This window comes from Salvelinus alpinus, chromosome 3 (assembly GCF_045679555.1).
Source record: "Salvelinus alpinus chromosome 3, SLU_Salpinus.1, whole genome shotgun sequence".
Taxonomy (NCBI): Eukaryota; Metazoa; Chordata; class Actinopteri; order Salmoniformes; family Salmonidae; genus Salvelinus; species Salvelinus alpinus.
Window position 1 is genome coordinate 27,710,878 of NC_092088.1, and position 18,398 is coordinate 27,729,275.

The 18,398-nt window shown below is 44.7% G+C and overlaps 1 protein-coding gene across 1 annotated transcript in view; it reads right to left on the reverse strand.

Moving 5' to 3' along the window:
• The window catches only part of LOC139570482 (caveolae-associated protein 1-like), a 23,656-nt gene continuing 5,258 nt past the window's right edge, over positions 1-18,398 (reverse strand). Inside the window, exon 2 of the mRNA XM_071392375.1 lies at positions 1-3,772. Within this exon, the coding sequence (XP_071248476.1) occupies positions 2,774-3,772 (999 nt within the window). The 3' untranslated portion in view covers positions 1-2,773. The remainder of the gene's footprint in view (positions 3,773-18,398) is intronic.

The following is an 18,398-nucleotide window of genomic DNA, read 5'->3' on the forward strand; positions in this document are numbered from 1 at the left end:
TTGTGAATCAAATTAGCTTTTATTAAAGTATTAGTGGTTAGGGAATGAGTCATTACATGGTACAGATTTCATATGCATTATTTAACCAACATGAAAAAGAGATGGATGGGGGGGGGTGTTTAAACATAGGCTTAAGTGTCTTAGTAAACATAGACTTTAGTTGTGGGGTCCCCCCCCAGTTGGTTTAAAATGTCTCTTAAAAGCCGGAAAGGCACTGTTTTTTTAAATCATAGTTGCTGAATGTTATTTAAGCTTTGTGTACAAAGTAAGTATAAAATGTAATTCATGGCTGTTTGTTGCTTAATGCAAGTATTTTCACAGAGGGTTTGGAGACAGCGGAAGCAAAGGAAGGTTCACTGGTTTTGCAATAAAGGCAGTTGCACTGCTATGGCAGTGATTGACATTATATACACTTACATACACGGAAATGAATGGTAGAAAAAAAACAGGATTATTCAGGTCTGGGTTTGGAAACTGGGCCGTGTTCATTAGGCACCAAGCGAAAGAAAATTCACTTTTTAGGTAGGGACTACCTTGACTTGTCCAATAAGAAACGTTCATTTCCGTGTTCCGTTTTAAAATGTTTTCGGTTCTATGCCACAATGAACAAGACCCAGGACATCAATGATACTGGAGCACTGTCTCCTCCTTTGTTACAGTTTGGAGGAAAAGTATGTTTCGCCTCACCTTCGATCAATTAATCCAACTATTTATCGGTTTAGTTTAAAATGTACGTTTTTAAAATAAAATGGAGAACTTGTCTGTATGAGATCATTAGCAACGATGGTGGTGCATTTATGTGCTGTTGGAATAGTCCGTGTCTGTGAGCATGCACACATTAGGTCAGGATTACATTGAACCCCAGCCTTATATTATCTCTCCACAAAACAAGTGAATGTGTCAATAAAACTAAAAAAAAGGGTTGAATTTGATATTAAAAACATTCTGATTCTAAACGCAACAAGAGAATCAAAGCACAGTTGACTTGCATCAGCCAGGTTAGAAATGTCAGGGAAAACAAGTGCTTGGTATCAGCTCATTGGGGTTTAAGGGTTGCTCCTACATCAGTGAAAAAGTACTAGTTGATGGGCGGCTTTCGTAAGGAGATGCTGGCGTCAGCGCTGCTGCGTTGTAAATGTCCCTATGTTTAATACCATACATTGCCACTAGGTGGCGGACCTCATCAAAACACTTTTAAAGAGAGTAGACATTAAAAAAGTGTTGGGAAAATGATTGTGTAAGTGGCTGGTTAGTCTACCGTAAACTCAACACATAAGAAACTTTGATAAAACATTGATAAAACAAATGATTGCTATTGTACAAGGTTTATATAGCACACCCGTGGCAGGATTTACATTTTTCCACCAGGATTGTGAAGAAATCGTATAAAATTGCTCCTTATCTTTGTTGTCGCGTACAAACAGAGCTTTTAATGACTTGAGATTTCATCAGAATGTCCTTTCTTATCTAAAACTCAGGCAGTGAATGAATACATGTGTGCGTAGTCTACCTACAGCACGAGTGACATTCCATAAACGTCTCACAACCATTTTGTGTTTCTTGCAGATGTTAGGATCCTTCATTTGAGCGCAGACCCCTGTGTTAGACTCTTTCTTCACAAACAACAAAAAGGTGATGGCATAAGATGCCATCTTTATCAAGAAAATACACCCAAATTACATGAACTGGTCAAATTCACAACATTATTCACCATGCCTATAGGAAAAGTGTGTGGGTGGGTAATAATATTAAGAATTAAGTAATAAATAATTTATAAAATATCCAAAAGCACTACATAATCATTCATTATTCTGTCAAAAATGGTATGTCACTGTAAACTTTGTCAACCTTTGGTTATTTGTAGGTTGGTAAACTAATATAAGCATTTATGAATATATTAATGCAGTGCTTCGATATTTTATAATCACTTATACAATGGGAAAGTGACTGCCTATTTCGCCTTACTTCCTGGATCCAGTCCCATAATGTTTTTTAATGGGCTTCGAGATTATATAATCAAATTCAGGAAAACATGGTCATTTAAGATATTTAAAAATATATATATTTCTATTTGTGGATTTATTTACTTTAACCCGATGCCGTTTATGAAGATTTTCATTTTCATTTTTGTGCTTTTTACGCTTGATATCATTTCAAAACCGAAGTGGCCACACTTTCCCATCATTTAATGGTCTGTGTTATCCTTTTTTTTTTAGACTGTTACTGAAATATCTAACATACAGGTGATAACTAAATTTGCACTTTACTAACTTCCATTCACAGCTTTTGTGAGTGATGTTAGCATTTCAACTTAAACATGATTTTGGAAGTTGATGGAATATTATACTGTTCGCTCCCAAGGGATATGGCCACACCCCTTCAGAGTAATAATTTTTTCACTGCATAGAAACTTTATTCTGTATTCCTTACCACCCCATTCTCTCCCTTTCTTTCCCTTCTAACTCCATGTTGTTGTTTGTTGTCTCATTCTTCTTCTTCCTTTTCTTCTTCTCTTCATGGCCTCTCTAGCACCCAATCCCAAAATCAATCCCTAGCCCCTCCCCCTTAGACACTGTTGTAAAGTGGATTGGACAGGTGCAAGAAATACAGCAGAAGACAACAGGTAGCTATTACCGTATTGCTTCTACCTATCCAGTCCTTTTTAGATCTACACAAGGCGCTCAGGGGGTTTGGTTCTAGTGGGCAGTTTTGGGATTAGGCAAGTTGTCTCGTTCACCATCCTCCTCTTCCTCCTCTTCCTCCACTTCCTCACCTAGTCGCTGTCCCTATCCCGCTCCACCAGCACATGCTCCGAGTCCTCGTGCATCTCCTGCAGGGAATGGCTGTCCTCCTCGTCCTCTTCCTCTTCCTCTTCATCCTCCATCCCCTCCTCCTCTCCTCCTCCATTCATCATATCCACGTCCACGTCCAGATCCACACGCCCCTCGTGGCAGTCATCCTCCAGTCCCTGAAAAGGGTTCAGGTCCTGGGATACCTCCACCATCTCCGTCCCCTGGACTTCCACGGGCTCCATGGCCCCCTCGCGGAACTTCTTGACGTGGAAGGTGAAGGGAGGCACCTTGTAGATGGCGGTCTTGTCACGGGCGTAGACAGTGTGGTCGGGGGTAAAGGATTTCATCACCTTCTGCCGCGACACCTTCATCTTCTCCTTCTGCTCGGGGTTGACACTCATGCGCGTGCCCAGCTTGCCCATCTTCTTCTCGATGTTGTGGCGCGTCTTCTCCAGGTTCTCCTTGGTCTTCTGCTTGGTCTTGTCGAAGTTCTCTTTGGCGTTTTTTTTGGTCTTGTCGAAGTTCTCTTTGGCGTGTTGTTTGGTCTTGTCGAAATTCTCTTTGGCGTTTGGCTTCGGGATTTTCTCCACGTTCTCCTTATTGGTTTTCTGCCTGTTGAAGCCCATCTTCTCCTTGGTCAAGGTCATCTTCTCCTTGGTCAAGCCCATCTTTTCCCTGGTCTTGGTCATATTCTCCTTGGTCAAGCCCATCTTCTCCTTGGAGAAGGCACTTTTGATGTTTTGTACGCGCTGGAGGCTGCTACGCTTGATGCGTTCGGTGCGCGACTCCTCGATGGCGTCCTCGATCTCCAGCTCCTCCTCGTCAGAGGAGAGGTCCAAGTGGGGCTTCTCTTCTCCCTCCTCTCCGTTCTCCTCGGCTCCTTCTTTCAGGTCCAGCACGCTGCCTCTTCCTCCCTCCACCAGCTCTGAGAGCTTCATGGACTTTGACACGGTCAGTTTAGAGGGAATCTTCACCTCGTCCTGCAGATAAGAGGAGACATGAAGCTGTTAAAACAGATGATAGACATGCTCTATACGTCAGAGAATATGTTTTTGGACCAATAAATATGTTTTCTTAGACCAATAAATATGCCCCCCCCCCACAAATATCTTATTGACAATAATAGTTCAAAGTCAAATTATTCAGGGAATGGGTATCTGAAGTTACACATTTGTATTGCAAACATTACCCTTTCTTTGACTACATTCATGAGGAACTTTAACTTTGAACTTCAAAGCAACAGTAACACTTGTTTGGACTTGGGTCTTGCATTAGTTTCTGCTAAGGTACGTCTTAAAAAAGTCTGACATGAGAATTCCACATGGGAACCCTTGCCCTGGGTTTGTACCGGGAAAACAACATTTGTGTGTGCGTATGTGTGTGTTTGTGAGTGTGTGTGCGTGTGAAACAGACAAAGTGTGTCCACGTGTGTGTGTGCGGAAACCCTGGTGCTTCTGCAGTGGTTGTGATAAAGCCTGAGATCCCGAACACCTCTCCTCTCCCAACAATACCCCCCCCTCCCGTTTCCATATTTCCACTCCACTACAAAACCATTACATTTTCCACTGTCGTGTCTCTCTGGCATGAAAAAACAAGTAACCTTCAGCTTCCAAGCTTTGTATTGGATCCCGGCCTTGCCAGAAGCAATCAGTGTACCTTAATTACTCTATTGTTTAACGCCTGTACTCCTGATGCTGGTGAGTCATGTTCCTCACCTCCTTTGCACTGCACACACACACACACACACTTAATGTACACACACACACATTTTTATTATTACACACACACACTTTTAAATGTTTGTGCACACTGGAGGGGTGGAGAGACCTCCAGGCTTTTCCTGTCAGGAACATGGTGATTTCAAGGCCTCTGAGCTACCTGCAGGCTGCCACACGTTCAGAGTCAGACGCCATCTCTTAACCAAGGCTCACTGCATCACATCACCTGTCTGGAACTGGGGAACCTAGACACTGAAGACAGCTTTCAACCGAAACGTTTGTGTGTAACTCCCATGTGCAGACCAAATGTTTTTGGAGGGTTTTCCAATGAGGAATGAAGTACACTCTTTAAAACTTGGAAGTATGCTCTTAAACAAATGTTTAATTCGTTCACATGTACAAAGAACAGGCTCCACGGGTGTTAATGCCTTATTGACATGAGGATGGATAGAAAGTCATCAATTAATCTAACCTAGGGGTGGCAGGTAGCCTAGTGGTCAGAGCGTTGGGCCAGTAACTGAAAGGTTGCTAGATCGAATCCCAGAGCTGACCAGGTAAAAATCTATTGTTCTGAACAAATAAGAATTTGTTTTTAACTAATTTGCCTAGTTAAATAAAGGTAAAATAGTGGATGAGGCCTTTATTTTCATGATCTAACCCACCAAGATAGCTGCTTCTTAAAAACACCTGATATCTTGACCTGCCTCAACGAGTGTTTCTGAACAGCACAGGCACGTTTCAAGTCTTTGTTGTCGTTTCTTCCATTCCACCCATTCCCCTTTCCCACCCGTCCCTTCTCATCGTCCTGGCCCGCCTCTCCCTCTTCCTGTTCCTCGCATTCCAGGCTCGCAAGCCCCTTGCTCTTTTCCCGTGTGCGTGTGTTCCTGCATTCTGCCAAACCCGCGTACAATGCTCTGGCTTGTTAATGGAAAATACATTTTTTATTTTTTTTTCCATCACGGCAATCTCACTGAGTCACTCGCTTACACTGCCATATGGCTCCTATGGGTCTCCAGCTAATATTGTGCATTGTCTCCTCCCCCCCACCCCCACCATTAGGAAAACAGGAACAGTAAAAGGCATTAACAAAGGGGCTCGGTGGGGGGGGGCGAGAAATACCTTTTGGCTGAGTTAAACGAGGGAGACACCGCCGGCTATTTTGATAAGCACAAAGGTGATGATGCTTTTACGGCTGTCTGGAAAACCATGTGCTTGCATCGCTATTGGAAGGGAAAAAAACTGGAGCGTCAAAGCAGGTGGGAGAGGAGAACTCCCTATTGTGTTTCATTGTTCTGTGACTGGGATCATACTCTTGGTCATGCATTGTGTTCTAGTGGTGTCGAGGGTAAACCCAACCTTGACTGATGAACCCTTATTTCCTTAGTAGTACACCGGGGTTGCGTTCCAAATGGCACCCTATTCCCCATGCAGTGCATTACTTATGACCAGGGCTCATAGGGCTTTGGTCAAAAGTAGTGCACTGTAAAAGGGAATATGGTGCCATTTGGGATTCTGCCAGGAAGAGAGTCTTACATTGATTTATATCACAAGCACAACATGGGTTTTCTTGAAACAATTTCCTAGCCTTGTATGTTATCAAAGTTGTTCTGGCGAAAAGGTCAAGGGGCGTGGTTTAACGAGCAGCAAATAGGGTTGGGCGGTATCCCGATTTTCATACCGTCATACCGCTTCTGTACCATACCGTATGAGTTATTACCGAATGTGCACACTAGGGGCAAACATTTTATGACCACTTTTTTTTTTTTACACACAAAACAATTTAGGCAACAGGGATCTTGATCCAGGAAGGGATTGAATGTCTCTGTTCTAATGTCTCTGTTCTAATGTCTCTGTTCTAATGTCTCTGCTGTAACGTCTCTGTTCTAATGTCTCTGCTGTAACGTCTCTGTTCTAATGTCTCTGCTGTAATGTCTCTGTTCTAATGTCTCTGCTGTAATGTCTCTGTTCTAATGTCTCTGCTGTAATGTCTCTGTTCTAATGTCTCTGCTGTAACGTCTCTGTTCTAATGTCTCTGCTGTAACGTCTCTGTTGTTTGTTTTAAAACAGCATAGAAAATCCTACCGTTGGTATTTCGAAATACCCTGGTATACGGTATAAACGGTATATTGCACAAGCCTAGCAGTCAAGTCACTAACCAAACCAATCAGATTTGTTCGTATTTGTTCCACCCCGGGGACAACTTTCATCAAATATAAGGCTAATGTGCTCTTAGCGCAGGCTTTCGCAGTCTGTTACAATCGCCTTTTTCATTGCAGGTCTATGTAAGGACTCGACTTCCTTAACCTTTTCTTCTTTCAAATCCCATTTACTCCTTCCTTAACGATCAAACCGGCTTGAGACCACCAGGCACGTACGTGCACAGCACAGGAGGTTGGTGGCACCTTAATTGGGGAGAACGGGCTCGTGGCAATGACTGGAGCCGAATAAGTGGAGGGGTAACAAAGACATCAAGCACAGGGTTTCCAGGTGTTTGATGCCATTCCATTTGCTCCTTTCCGGCCATTATTATGAGCCGTCCTCCCCTCAGCAGCCTCCTGTGATGCACAGGTCTACAAGTTCCACAGCATATCTGTCTAAATCCCTCTCCCCCCCCACCCACCGCGTGTGAAAGTAACCCTCCGAATACAAATATGATTAAGCTATCGAGTTTTAGATATTGGATGGTAAAAACTAGACACATGTGCCCTTTTCTTGACTTTAATCTGCCCCCCTACAGCGAATACCTCTGCCCGGCCCAGCTCGGGAGACCTCCAATCTGTCAGTATGCAACTTCAAAGAACGGAAGTTCAGAGGTCAAGGCACTTATATAAGGCTTCTTGAGGAGCCAAAACGGGGGGGTGTAACGGAGGAAAGTGTGTACATGGAAAAAAAGAGTGGGCTTGCGTCCCAAATGGCACCCTATTCCCTATGAAGTGCACTACTTTTGACTGGTCGAAGTTAGTGCACTTTATAGGGAATAGGGTGCCATTAGGGCTACAACGGGAGTGTGACAGGAAGGCAGGCATTCACCTTGGCGTGACTGATATCCTGACCCCTCCTGATTTAAAAGGACATTGTTCTCTCAGGCCGACGAGGGGGAGACCGAGAGACAGAAGCCGACGAGGGGGAGACCGATAGACAGAAAGGCAGGAAGGTGGTGGGGGGGGGGTAATGTATGCCTGTGTGTGTGAGCATGTGAGCACGTGCACATCTGTGTGTGTGGAAGTGTCTAAATGTTGCAAAGGAAAACTTGCCCAATACATACAGTAACATTGCCATATTTGATTTGAACTTTGCCCATCAATTACAAATGGCAGTCATTGCAAAACACTCTGTGCCAGGGTTAAATGTGTCCTGTAGTGTTGGGAGTAGTCTATGATTTGTGTTTCATCATCACATGGGCTGCAATCTTTATCTTGTGCTTCTTGGTGTCAGTCAAGGCAGGGCGTGGTGTGTCTGTGCATGTGGGGGGTGGGGGTAATGTGTGTGTGTGTGTGTGTGTATGTATCTGCTTATGGTTTTTCAGTGATTTCAGACCTCCCCTTTCAGACCGTTCCATTCTACCACCACTGATACACAGCTACAGTGTACTGTATACACACACTCTTCTGTTGTCCTTAGCAACCACCACAGAGAAATTCCCTCCAAGCCGCTGCTTCGTGTGCTGGGACCGCAGTGGTGAATGCAGTCTATTTTTCTCTCTCTTTCCTTCTCCTCTCTCTCCTAATTTCTCTCCTCTTTCTCTCTTTTCTCTTCGATGTTCTCCCTCTAATTCCTTTCTCTCTCTTTACCTCTATCTTTCTCTCTCTCCGTCTCCCTCTAATTCCTTTCTCACTCTCTCTCTCTCTCCCTCCCTCCATCTCTCATTCTTCTTTCCCTCTCTTCATCTCTTCCTCTTTTCTCTGTCTCTCTCTATTACCATCTCTTTCCTCCCTCCCCCTCCCCTCTCCCTTTCTCCCTCCCCCCTCCTTCATTTCTCCCTCCCCCCTCCTTTCTCCCTCCCCCCTCCTTCATTCACTTAGTCTTAGTCATGGAGAGACTAGCTAGCTCTGAGACATGGCCTGTGGAAAAGTAATCTGTCTCAAAGGTGTTTACAGTGCGGTTACACTCACACTCGCTGAGTGCCTCTGCCACCCACTTAGAGTGCGCGCGTGTGTGTAGGCGCGAGCACACGTGTGCGTGCGTGAGTGCGTGCGTGCGTGCGTGTGTGTGCGTGCGTGTGTGCGTGTGTGAGGGCGGTCTATCCACAATAATTCAACACCACACAATACACTCCAGTGTACATACTGTACTGAACGTTAAACTCATGTGGAACAACAACGAGCATCACGTTCAGTCTGGTTTAACCAGGCTATGTCATCTCCTTTTGAGTACAAAACATTCTAAACAATGGTATGTTAGAAAGGCTATTTACAGGATGTAGAAAGACATTTGACTATCCACCTATGACTACCAACACTAACACACGCAAAGGTCTATTTTGTTAAACATGTATCTGCTTTGCTGCAAGCAGCACAAACGGGAAGTGGGGGGCTGGCGAGGCTAGCTAAGTCAAAAACAGGCGACCCATGTTGAACTGCTCCCTGCATGCCTTGTCATTGTGTTGCGGTGGGGGTGGGGTGGGTGGGGGGGTGCTCATATGCTGAGATCAGCTGGCTGCAGCCCCGTGCCGTCAGCACAAATAAGTCCCACTCTTTCACTAACAAGCCTACGTGCCCCCCCCCCCCTCTCTCTCTGTCTCTCTCTTTTTCCCCAACCTCCCTCTCTTCCCTCTCTCTCTCTGGCTGTCCAGTATCCGCAACCCTATTCTGATTTTGGCCTGCTTTTCTGCCTTGTGGAATGATTTGGTGGTGGGATGTGCAAATGTAATCCATGTGCAAAAATGATGTAGGTGGGTACAATAAAAATTCCTAGACAATTATCCTTCATATTGTAATATTAATGTCCTCATCCTTACCATCACCATCACCACTATACTTTACTACACGTATATTCCGAGTCAATATTCATATCATAATAAGGAATTCCCCTGGACCACGCCCACAAATTGGGAAACAAACATTCTTTAACATTGACCCCCATTGTAAAAGAGCCAACTTCTTCGTCAATTTTTTGTTCATCCGGACCTACGGTTCATGTAGGAAATAGAGCCTGCGAGAAGAGCCCTGTGGCTTCAGGCTATTCGACGTGGGAAAGTGGGAAATGTGGGGATCCGTACCCAAGTAGACTTCTCATAGCTATGTGTGTGCAAAACATTTAATCACAGGTAAGACATTTAACTTTTTTCGTATAGTCTGTTTGTAACTTCAGTCACTACTAGTAGCTGTATAGTCTGTTTGTATTGTTGGTCTTGGCTAGCTTAATGTTTTAGTTGGTAGCTAGCTAGCACTCACTAGCGCCATTATAAAACGGTGCATGAGGGAAGCCCTACAATATTACGTTTTTCTAAGCAGTGAGAATGCTCGGGAGCAGACAAAGATGAAAAGTAATATTTAGACATGTTGTACTTTTCTTAAATGTAGTTTTGTAATTGACTAAAACAAGAAAATCTCGTTTGAAAAATGAGGTAACCAAGGTAACCATGGGTTGTTTTCCCCCAAGGTGGGCGGAACCTCTACGTTCTATCTAATACCGACAGGGAGTATCTGCCTGTCCTTGAGTCTATGCTTTGTCGATATTTCCACGTTCCGACCTCAGCAGGAAAAATAAATTGCACTTTACAAACAGGCATGTGTCAGAGGACCTCGTTTGACCGCGGCAAGGCTCGAGGACCCGGGTGAGGCTCACCATGGAAGCTTTCCTCCAGCCCAGCCCAGCCCAGCCCCAAAAACCAAATCGCAGTAGAACCACTCATCACTGCCATGTGTACAGCTTCTTTACTGTGTGTGTGTGTGTGTGTCTGCCGGGCTACAGAGGAATTCCTCTCTCACCAACACTCCCTCTCTGTCCTCCTCCCTTTTCAGTTTTCATGGAGCAAAAACAGTTTTACATTCATCTGAACTTTTATGCATCACGAAAATGTCGCTCTTTAGCACATATCCCTTTATAGGAATAATTTCATGCCCTTCAATTTAAGTCCCTTTGAGCCCTGGTCAAAAGTAGTGCACTGTGTAGGGATTAGGGTGCCATTTGCCCTAAATGAAAGAAACGTCCTGCCTTGAAATAGAAATCCTTCACTGGACTTACGTTTCAATTAATTGCACTACTTTCCAAAGCAAACCACTGACTGAAGATCGTATTAGGCCTAGTCTGGGACACTGATCTAAGGTCAGTTGTGTGTTCCCCTTCTAATGGTTAAGATTACAATTGGGGGAGGGGAGGCTGATCCTGGATCTGTGCCTACGGGGCGTGTGTGTGTGGGAAAGCATGTGATGGGCAAACAGTGACAGAGCCTCTGGGGGAGAATGGCTGCTCCTTTTTTCAATTCTGATTTCCCCCTGGCCCTTAGAGAGAGAGAGAGAGAGAGACACAGTGAGAAAAAGAGAGAAATATAGAGATAGAAAGAAAATAGAGAGAGAGAAAAAAAGAAAGAGAGACAGAGAAAGAGAAAAAACTAGAGAAAGAATGAAAGAAATAGAGAAAATAGAGAATGAAAGAAAGAAAGAAAGAGCGAGAGAGAGAGAAAATAAAGAAAGAGAAAGAAAAAAATGTGGAAAGAGAGAAAGAGTAATACAGGGGAGAGGGAGAAAGAGCGAGCGAGGAGGAGAGAGAGAGAGAGAGAACTTCGGAGTCACAGAGGGAGAGGAGAGGAGAGATTGCTATATAAAGTTATGGCATGCCGGAGGTCCCTCGGGGGGAACGGAGCGCGATGAATCACAAGCTCTGTTGTTGAGACATCTCTCCTCCTCTGCCCTGTGATCACAAACTGGCCACAGCAACACCTTCACTGCCTCCCCTATGTTAGTCCTATTGGGGATGAGTACACTCTGACTCCCCTGTGCTGTTCCCTTTGGGATGAGTGCACTTTGACTCCACAACGTTGTTCCTATAGGGATGAGTGCACTTTGACTTTCGTATGTTGTTGCTATTGGGACTCCCCGAGCTGTTTTTAGAACACTTTTCCACCCCTTCTTGAATGGTTTCTGAGGGTGGAGCAGGAGAGAGGAAGATGGTTATTCAGCGTATCATTCAGTAGACACACTATGTCAAATCACAAGGGAAGCTGTGTAACTCAGTGAACATACGGTACAAAGGACATGAAGCATTGCTTTTCAATGAGGAACATTGGAATTTTGTTTTCTCGCTGAACACAAAGAGAAGTTCCCTTTAGGGACAAGTACACTCTCACCATACAATTCCTTTATGAGCTACAGTAAGCCCATGCCTGGCCAACACTAGCTGACCTCTGACTCCTGAAAGATAAGCAGCACACCCTTACGGACTCCCCTATTTTTCCCCCCTCGGAAAAGGTCTGCCCTGACTAACTAGTGTCAGCTGTTCTCCTATGGCATTGTAACGTGATTTAGTTATAGTTAGTGCATTAGGCCTATACTGTGGTAGTATAATGCTAAACCATTACATTTCTAATAATAGCTTGCTATTTTCCAGAAACAGTCTTAAAGATTTCTCAGTGAGTCAGACCGATGATTCCCTTTCACAAACGGTCCTAAATAACAAAATGCACTAATCTGATCACATGATTTCCTATTTGATGTTCTGCTTACAGGAATTTGCTTATTAGATATGATATCGCATATATGCTTGTCTTTGTACCTGTTCGAGATGTAAGGCTGTAAATGTGCATCTTCAAAACACTTCAGGGCTAGTCAATATTACAGTTGAATAATTTCGCCGATGCAGACCCAACAGTAAGTCCATTCAACCAGCCAAAGTGAAACAAATAAACCACACAACTGGAGTGTCACAAGTACAACTTTTGTCATAAAGAACTGACATCACTGTGCTAGAATTTAAAACAACAACATGATGTTGAGTTCATACCTCAGAGCCATGCTAGGTTAAGTTTGTGAGATGGCTAGCAGTGCCAAAGTATTCCTGATACAGTGGAGAGAAAGCAGGGGTCGCCGTTGCTTCCGGACAAGCTTAACACCTTCTTCGCCTGCTTTGAGGATAACATAGTGCCACCGACTCGGCCTGCTACCAAGGACTGTGGGCTCTCCTTCTCTGTGGCCGACGTGAGTTAGACATTTAAGCGTGTTAACCCTCGCAAGGCTGCCGGCCCAGACGACATTCCTAGTCGTGTCCTCAGAGCATGCACAGACCAGCTGGCTGGAGTGTTTACGGACATACTCTGCTGTCCCCACCAGCTTCAAGATGTCCACCATTGTTCCTCTACCCAAGAATTCAAAGGTAACTGAACTAAATGACTCTCGCCCCATAGCACTCATTTCTGTCATCATGATGTGCTTTGAGAGACTAGTCAAGGATCATATCACCTCTGCCTTACCTGACACCCTAGACCCACTTCAATTTGCTTACCACCCCAACAGATCCACAGTCGATGCAATCGCCATCGCACTGCACACTGCCCTATCCCATCTGGACAAGAGGAATGACAATGTAAGAATGCTGTTCATTGACTATAGCTCAGCATTCAACACCATAGTACCCTCCAAGCTCATCATTAAGGTCGAGGCCTTGGTTCTGAACCCCGCCCTGTGCAACTGGGTCCTGGACTTCCAAACGGGCCACCCCCCAAGTGGTGAAGGTAGGAAACAACACCTCCACTTCGCTGATCCTCAACACTAGGGCCCCACAAAGATGCGTGCTCAGCCCCATCCTGTGCTCCCTGTTCACCCATGACTGCGTGGCCATGCACGCCTCCAACTCAATTACCAAGTTTGCAGACGACACAACAGTAGTAGGCCTGATTACCAACAATGATGAGACAGTCTACAGCGAGGAGGTGAGGGCCCTCGGAGTGTGGTGCCAGGAAAATAACCTCTCACCCAACATCAACAAAACTAAGGAGCTGATCGTAGACTTCAGGAAACAGCAGATGGAGCACGCCTCTATCCACATTGATGGGACCGCAGTGGATAAGGTGGAAAGCTTCAAGTTCCTCGGCGTACACATAACTGACAAACTGAAATGGTCCACCCACACAGACAGTGTGGTGAAGAAGGCACAACAGCGCCTCCTCAACCTCAGGAGGCTGAAGAAATTTGGCTTGGCACCTCAAACCCTCACACAATTTTACAGATGCGCAATTGAGAGCATCCTGTCTGGCTGTAACACCGCCTGGTACAGCAACTGCACCGCCCACAACCGCAGGGTTCTTCAGAGGGTGGTGCAGTCTGCCAAACGCATCACAGAGGGAAAGCTATTTGCCCTCCAGGACACCGACAGCACCCGATGTCATAGGAAGGCCAAAAAGATCACCAAGGACAACAACCACCCGAGCCACTGCCTGTTCACCCCTCTACCGTCCAGAGGGTGTCAGTACAGGTGCATCAAAGATGGGACCGAGAGACTGAAAAACAGCTTCTATCTCAAGGCCATCAGACTGTTAAATAGCCATCACTAGCAAATTAGTGGCTGCTGTCCTATGTACATAGACTTGAAATCACAGGTCACTTTAATAATGGAACACTAGTCACTTTAATAATGTTTACATATTTTGCATTACTCATCTCATATGTATATACTGTATTTTATTCTATTCTACTGTATCTTAGTCTATGCCGCTCTGACATTGCTCGTCCATATATTTATATATTCTCAATTCCATTCCTTTACTTTAGATTGTGTGTATTGTTAGATATTGCTTGTTAGATAATACTGCACTGTTGGAGCTAGAAACACAATAATTTCGCTACACCTGCAATATCATCTGATAAACACGTGTATGTGACAAATACAATTTGATTTAAGTTGATTTATGCTTTGTCTGAGTGCAGACTCAACCCACTGGGCAAAAACAAGTTGAATCAACGTTGTTTCCACGTCATTTCAACCCCCAAAATCAATATGACAACGTTGAATCAACGTGGAAAACTGATTGGGTTTGCAAGAAGTCCTCAACTTGAGGGCATTTTGTATTTTTTTTCACCCAACTTTGAACCTAAATCCAATGACATGGTGACGTTTTTGGTTGATTTCACGTTGCATTCGCGTCAGTTGAAAACTCAACCAAATGTTAAGTCAAAACTAGACGTTGAACTGACGTCTGTGCCCAGTGGGAAGTAGTGTGGCGAGGAACAATGTTAAAGGAAGTGCCCCCTTCTTCTTTGGATACGCACACAGTCCTCACTCACTTGTGTTTGACAGTGCTCTCAAACAGCCCTCTCGTTTGACCTTTTTTAGTGTTGCACACCATCCAAATGGCTCACATACAGCCGAATTTAATGTTATTACCATTACAAGCCCATAATGTTTCCCATTTTGAATTCAAGATTTAAACCCGTGATTCACAACACAATGATGGAAATGTACATGTTAGAAGCTGCCTTGAGAATAACTCCCATACTCAAACCTTTACGTCTTTGACAGGGCAAATCCATTTGTTCACCTCTCTCCGGTCTACAGTGCCATATAAGGCAAGGTATCAGGAATGCTTTGGTTCTCTTAACTCACTTACTAGCCAAAATGTAGAACATTCAACATTCATTTTTGCAAGTTTATTTCTTTCGGGGGACTTTGGCGGGTAGGGTAGCGGCCTTATCCTCTCCGGTATGACATCATACGTTCGGGCAGAGAGCTTGTCAACCGACGGAATTACAGGAAAACAGAAGACACATCTAGACAGCTGGCGTAGCGGCGACTCCGGCTCGAGTAGCCGCTCGCGGGGCCCACGGGAACTGGAGGTGGAGGGGCGGGGGGGGCTGCAATCTAAAAATAGCGACTATCACATACTTGTTTGATTGTGAGAAGGAAGAGGCCTTTATGGGATCAGGTTCCTGTTTACGTTGGCTTGGATTTGAACCAACGGTCTAAGTCTTTGTCCTGCGAAACTCTATCTCTTGTGGCTTTCAGCCCGCCATGACTTCATGATGTGGTTGTTGTTTAAAGGGATAGTTCACCCGCCAACAGAATTTGCCAGGTAAACAAAACCAAAGCATGGATCGCTGTCTTACATTGTCCATAGACTGGGTTATGAATTGTCAATGTCATTTTGTAATTTGGGTGAACTATCCCTTGTGTCAGTTGACAGTCGTGGCAAATTATTGCTTGTTAATTCACTGTACCAATTAAGTGCCAGCTGACTGAAGGATGGCTTCATTTCTGGACAAGAGTGTTTGTTGAGGGCCTTCTGTGTCCCAATTTGCATCTCCCTCTTCTTCCCCCCCCTCTTGGAAGGCCCATAACAGATCAACGGTAATGCCGGTCATTTGACACATATCAATACATTTATTGTTAAGTCGATAATAACGCGATGTCCTGCTTACGGGAATTTGCTTATTAGATATCGCAAATAGGCTCGTCTTTGTGCATGTTCAAGGCTGTAAATATGCCCCGAGCCATGGCAGTCTCAGGGCTCTACATGGCTATGGTAGCAACCGTGCCTCTTTATAGGGTTACCCGAGATACCGACAGGTCTGTGTCAAGTACTCTGAGCACTTTTCACCATACACCCTTCAATGCCACTGCAAGATACAGCTTGCCATTGTGGGAAGCCAGGTTTTTTTTCTCTACATACTTTGTCTGGGGCTCCGATCAAACACATGCACATTCATACACACACAAACACGCACACACACACACGGAGTCATGAATCTCTTCATGAACAGAAATCCATTGTTATTGGAAAGAGTAACAAGGGGGGTGCCATGGCAACGGTGGTGACTGTCATCCCATTGGGAGTCACCATAAGTCAAGCGTACAGAACAGTACATACAGCCTGGACAGAAAGAATGGAGTCGGTGGCAAAGGCTGGTTACAGTTCGCAATGGATTGTGTCTACAAAAGTCCATGCAAGTTCTTGAGTGCATATGTAGCCCACCGTATTTGATACGGTATTGTATTTATACTACTTGTCCTCTATCTTTTGAAAATAGTCTTGCTTGGCCAAACTCATGGGCCTATGCCACCCTTGTGTTGTGTTGTTAGACGCAGTGGGTGTGGGAGGAGACTACACTACGGAAAGTAAAATGCCTCGGAGGGGAATGGAATGGAACACCTCATAGTATTCCTATGAATGTAACAGGAATGACTGGGAATAATTAATTACAGGTATCTGTGTTTACTCATTACAGTGGATGGTCTGTGTGTGTTTTTTTGTGTCTCCTTGTGGGGACCAGAAGTCCTCACAAGGATAGTAAAACAAGAACAATTCAGACAAGTGGGGACATTTTGCCGGTTCCCGAAAAGAAAAAGGCTATTTTAGGCTAAGAGGTTTAGGGTTAGGGTTACAATTAGGGTTGGCGTTAGGGGTTAAGGTTAGGGTTAGGGTAAATAGGATTTTGAATGGGAATCAATTGTTCGGTGTTCACAAGGATCGTGTGTGTGCGTGTGTGCGTGTGTGTGTAAGCCTACATTCTGCGCTCTGTAGTGTAGAAGAAAGTCCCTGAGATGCCTCTCTAACTTAAAACATTTGCTGATCGCCAAGTGTGACATATCATATTCATCTTCATTAAAAACTCCAACCACAACGTATTCTGTTTTCTGTACCACTTCTCTTAGAGCCCTCAACACACACACACACACCACACACCACACACACACATCCATGTATGCTATCAATGTTTCTGCTACTTTGGGTGCATGAATACTGGGTACAGTAAAATTGCTTTTTTGAGCATTCCATTTGTAGACTATTTGGAGGTGTGTATATGAAAACAGAAAAGAGAACAGCATACTTTATCGTTCCTTCGGGAAATGTGGTTTGTAACATACACGGAAAGCTAGGTGGGGTTGGTAGGGGTGTGGAGAGGTGGGAGTTAGGGTGGAGGGGGAGTAGGAGAGATGGAGGTGGGTTTGGAGTTAAGGTGGAGGGAGGACTGGAGGGGGGTAGGAGGGAGGGGTGATAGTTAGTGGTGTAGAGGGAGTAGGAGAGAGGAAGGTGGGATGGGAGTTAGGGTGGAGTGATGGTAGTGGAGGTGAGAGAGCAGAACAGAGCTGGGGATGCCGATGGTATGAATCAGCTGTCTAAATATGTGCTGCTCTGGATCAAAACACACACCCGCATCACGCACTCCTTACACAAGGAAGATGGACCCTCTCTCTCTCTCTCTCACCACAGGAAGCTGGTGGGAGGTGCTATAGGAGGACAGGCTCATTGTAATGGCTGGATTGGAATTTAATGGAAGGGAGTAAAACACGTTGTTTCCGTGTGTTTGATGTGTTTGGTACCATTCCATTGATTCCATTCCAGCCAATACAATGAGCACATCCTCCTATAGCTCCTCCCACCAGCCTTCTCTGACACACACACACATATTTCTCATTTTAGAAGGCTCATAGCAAGACTAGCTTTACGCTTACCATTTGATCCGTTTCAAATTAAACAAATGATTTATGGTACTGATTGAGAAATAATCCAATCATCAAATTAAAAACCAAAAAGTCGTCCTGTGAGTCAACCTATAAGAATGTAGTATTCTTCTCTGCATTGCAACAGTCTCATCTGTGGTGGATTAAATGTTCCTGTGTTGCCCTTATTTACCTCTATTTATCCCCCTATCATGCTACTCTCTCTCTCTCTTCCCTATTTATCTCCCTATCACACTCCCCTCTCTCTTTCTGTCTCCCTCTCTGACCCCCTTCCCCATCACTCACTCACTCACTCACTCACTCACTCACTCACTCACTCACTCACTCACTCCCTCTCATGGAGTTGTCACATTCCAGTGACATTTCACTGAAGTTTAGCCCCATTCCGAGCGCCTCTCTGAGGGGAACACAGCAACACATACATTCAGTCAGCTGTCCAAGCCCAGTCCGATACATCAGACAGATTAAACAAGGACTTACAGTAAATGTACATAAA